Source organism: Anneissia japonica, unplaced genomic scaffold (genome assembly GCF_011630105.1).
Source record: "Anneissia japonica isolate Jap-2015-1 unplaced genomic scaffold, ASM1163010v1 scaffold1863_len523710_cov156, whole genome shotgun sequence".
In the NCBI taxonomy this organism is placed as follows: domain Eukaryota; kingdom Metazoa; phylum Echinodermata; class Crinoidea; order Comatulida; family Comatulidae; genus Anneissia; species Anneissia japonica.
This window is the reverse complement of record NW_022714601.1, coordinates 499799-502606: the sequence shown is the minus strand read 5'-3', so window position 1 is coordinate 502606 and position 2808 is coordinate 499799. Positions and strand designations below refer to the sequence as shown.

Genomic DNA, 2808 nt, shown 5'->3' with positions numbered 1-2808 from the left:
GCGTGTATGTGTGTGCGTATGTGTATGTGTGCATATGTATGTATGTGCATGGATGTATACCGGATATAGATATATATCATGAGTGTGAAATGTATATGTATGTGAAAAAAAATAACAAAAAGAAAAAGAAATAAAGGAGAATGAAATTCCCATGAAAGGTAAAGGGTGGATTTAAAAAGAAAATAATATTATGTATATGTGCAGTGTATATGTATATAAATATGTTGGGTTTTTTTTTTTTTTTTTTTTTTTTTTAATGAAAATGACTTGAAGTAATTCTTTAATGTACGATGTTTAATAATGTTAATTACATCTTGGTAAAAAATATTTAGAAATTATTACAAGTAGAAGGATGTTAAAAAAAAAAAGAAAGATAGTCAGCCATTGTGGACTGACCCCTCCTAAGTGCAATTGTTTTTATTTTGTATATTCATTTTCTTTTAAATATGTATTAGAAGCAGAAAAAAAAAGAAAAGTAACAAAAAGAGAAAGAAATAAAAGTGGGTTAAACTCCTACGAAAGAGAAAAAAAAACTTTCTAAAAAGTTGCTTTAGAACGTAAATTTCCTGTACATCTTTTCTACAAAAAGTTTATAAGCTTTCTATACGAATTCTATAGAAGCCAATTTTTATTAGCGATAAGTCTATATAAATTTTAAAGAAGAAATTTCTGTATTCTATAGAATCTACTTTCTTTTCCCATATTTATGCTATTAACTTTCTGTAGATATTTTCTATAGAATGTCTAAAAATATTCTATAAATTTCTATAGCATTCTCATCAAATTCTATTGAAATTTATTAAAATGACTGATAATCATATAGAATTTTTAATAGAATTTATTCAGAAATTTATTAGACATTTTATAGAAACTTGTTACTTTTTCTATGAAAATTCTATCAACTTTCTGTGAAATTTTTTCGTAATAATCATTTTCCATAAGCTTTTTTATATAATTCTTTTAATATTCTATAGAATTTTATGTGAATTATATAGAAGTCGAACAAAAGTTTATATAAATTCTATAAAACAGAGTTATGGAGAGTTCTATAGTAATTTTTGTTGCTTTATATAAAAGTTTTTGTAGCTCTATAGAAAATAGAAATGTTTCTAAAGAACTCTATAAAATCTTGTTTTTCTATACAAATACCCTAAATAAATTATATAGACTTTTCTTAGAATTTTTTTTTCTATACAGTTTCTTTAAAGTCTCTATCAACGCTCTATAGAATTATATAGGAGTTCTTCAGGATTGCTATTTAAACTAGATGGAAACATCTTTAGAGATCTTGTAGAAAATCTATTAAAGCTCTATGAAACAGGGTTTAGGAAATCATATAGAATCAGCCTATAGAAATGCTTTAGAAAACAAAAGTAACTAGAGATACTCTGTTCAATAGAACATGAACTTAGTCATTTTTAAACACTTACGATTGTAGTTATAGTTGTTTTTGATTAAAAAAAAGAAAAGAAACGTATATTTTTTGTCTCTTTACTTATTTACCGTTTCCGATCGACTATAACAAACGTGATGCTGTTGTGACGGGGATAGTCTAGTTCTCTCTTTACACATCCTTACATAAACGAAAAGTTACTCTAGTCACTTTTAACTCGTGTGAATTATAATCGATAGAGCACTTGTCGTTCTGCTAAGGAACAAACTAAATATAACATACGTTATAGGTTTCAACGATAATGTCATAACGTTCAGGATATTTAGTATTGAAATTCGACATGATTTAAAGAAAGGAGGGGAAATAATCGTACGAATAAAAATTATCTGATTTTTTTCCTTTCACACACACTCACGCACAACACACACACACACACACACACACACACACAAAGCAGTGATTTAAACAAAATACGCATTGTTTGGTATGTCGACTAGAATTTAATATTCAATAGCGAACCAGATTTTAATAAACATTTGTACAGTTATAAACGACGGCTTTTTATTCGATATCAAAACGAGATTAGAATCATCTGCAGTTAGACAGCACGAACGGAGTCGCCAACATGATGTCCAGCAGGATCGGAACGGTGAGGTCGAAGAGCGACTTTTGACGTCTGTGGCCGAAGATTTCCACGAAGTCATCCTGAAGTGGAGAGAAAAATGATGATTATTAAATTATTTTAATTTTTCGTACGTACATCTGGATACGATCGGTGAAAACGTAAATAAACTGACGTTCTCTAAAACGTGTTTGCCGCCCTCTGAATCACACTTACCCATCCTCCACGTTCGGAGATCCAACCGGATAATTCCGAGGCGACGTATTCGCTGACGTACTCGGCTACGGTATCTTTGTAGTCCCTGAGACCTTTCTCCGCCCATCTCTTTGCCAATTTCCTACCGAACAAGTACACAATGACGATTCGACCCCAGTTGATTTCTCCGAATTCGAGCATGCCGTTGAGGCACGAAAACAGACCCGGGAACCCGTCTTCTTCAAAGTCGATGACCGCTACGGCGTCATTCAATTCGAGTCCTAGCCGAACGTCCATCTTTTCTGCGATCTCTCGCATCGTTTCGGCGTATCCAGAGAGAGATAATTCGGTGTCTGGCGATCTCTCTGGAAATTACGGCAGCTGTTGTAAGGCGATCGATTCTCTTTCGCTCGCCTAATGTCCATGGAGAAATCTTCTCGTAGATCTTTGACAAGAGCTCTCCCGACATCATTGGTGTGCGTGCGTGTGTGTGCGTGAGTGCTCTTCTAAAAACATGTTAATCTTCGCGTGCGTGTCAGTTTATATTGTTCGTGTTGGAAGCACTCTATGACATTAAGCTGTGTAGAGAGAAGTTACC

At 32.7% G+C, this 2808-nt stretch overlaps 1 protein-coding gene across 1 annotated transcript; it reads right to left on the bottom strand.

The window, feature by feature from the left end:
* Positions 1-1981: 1981 nt before the first annotated feature.
* On the bottom strand, positions 1982-2528 carry LOC117109044 (apoptosis regulator R11-like). Its single transcript, XM_033251271.1, has 2 exons — positions 2232-2528; positions 1982-2098 (listed from the first exon to the last, which is right to left on the bottom strand). The coding sequence occupies exons 1-2, from the start codon at positions 2526-2528 to the stop codon at positions 1982-1984; spliced, it is 414 nt and encodes a 137-aa protein (XP_033107162.1).
* Positions 2529-2808: the final 280 nt, after the last annotated feature.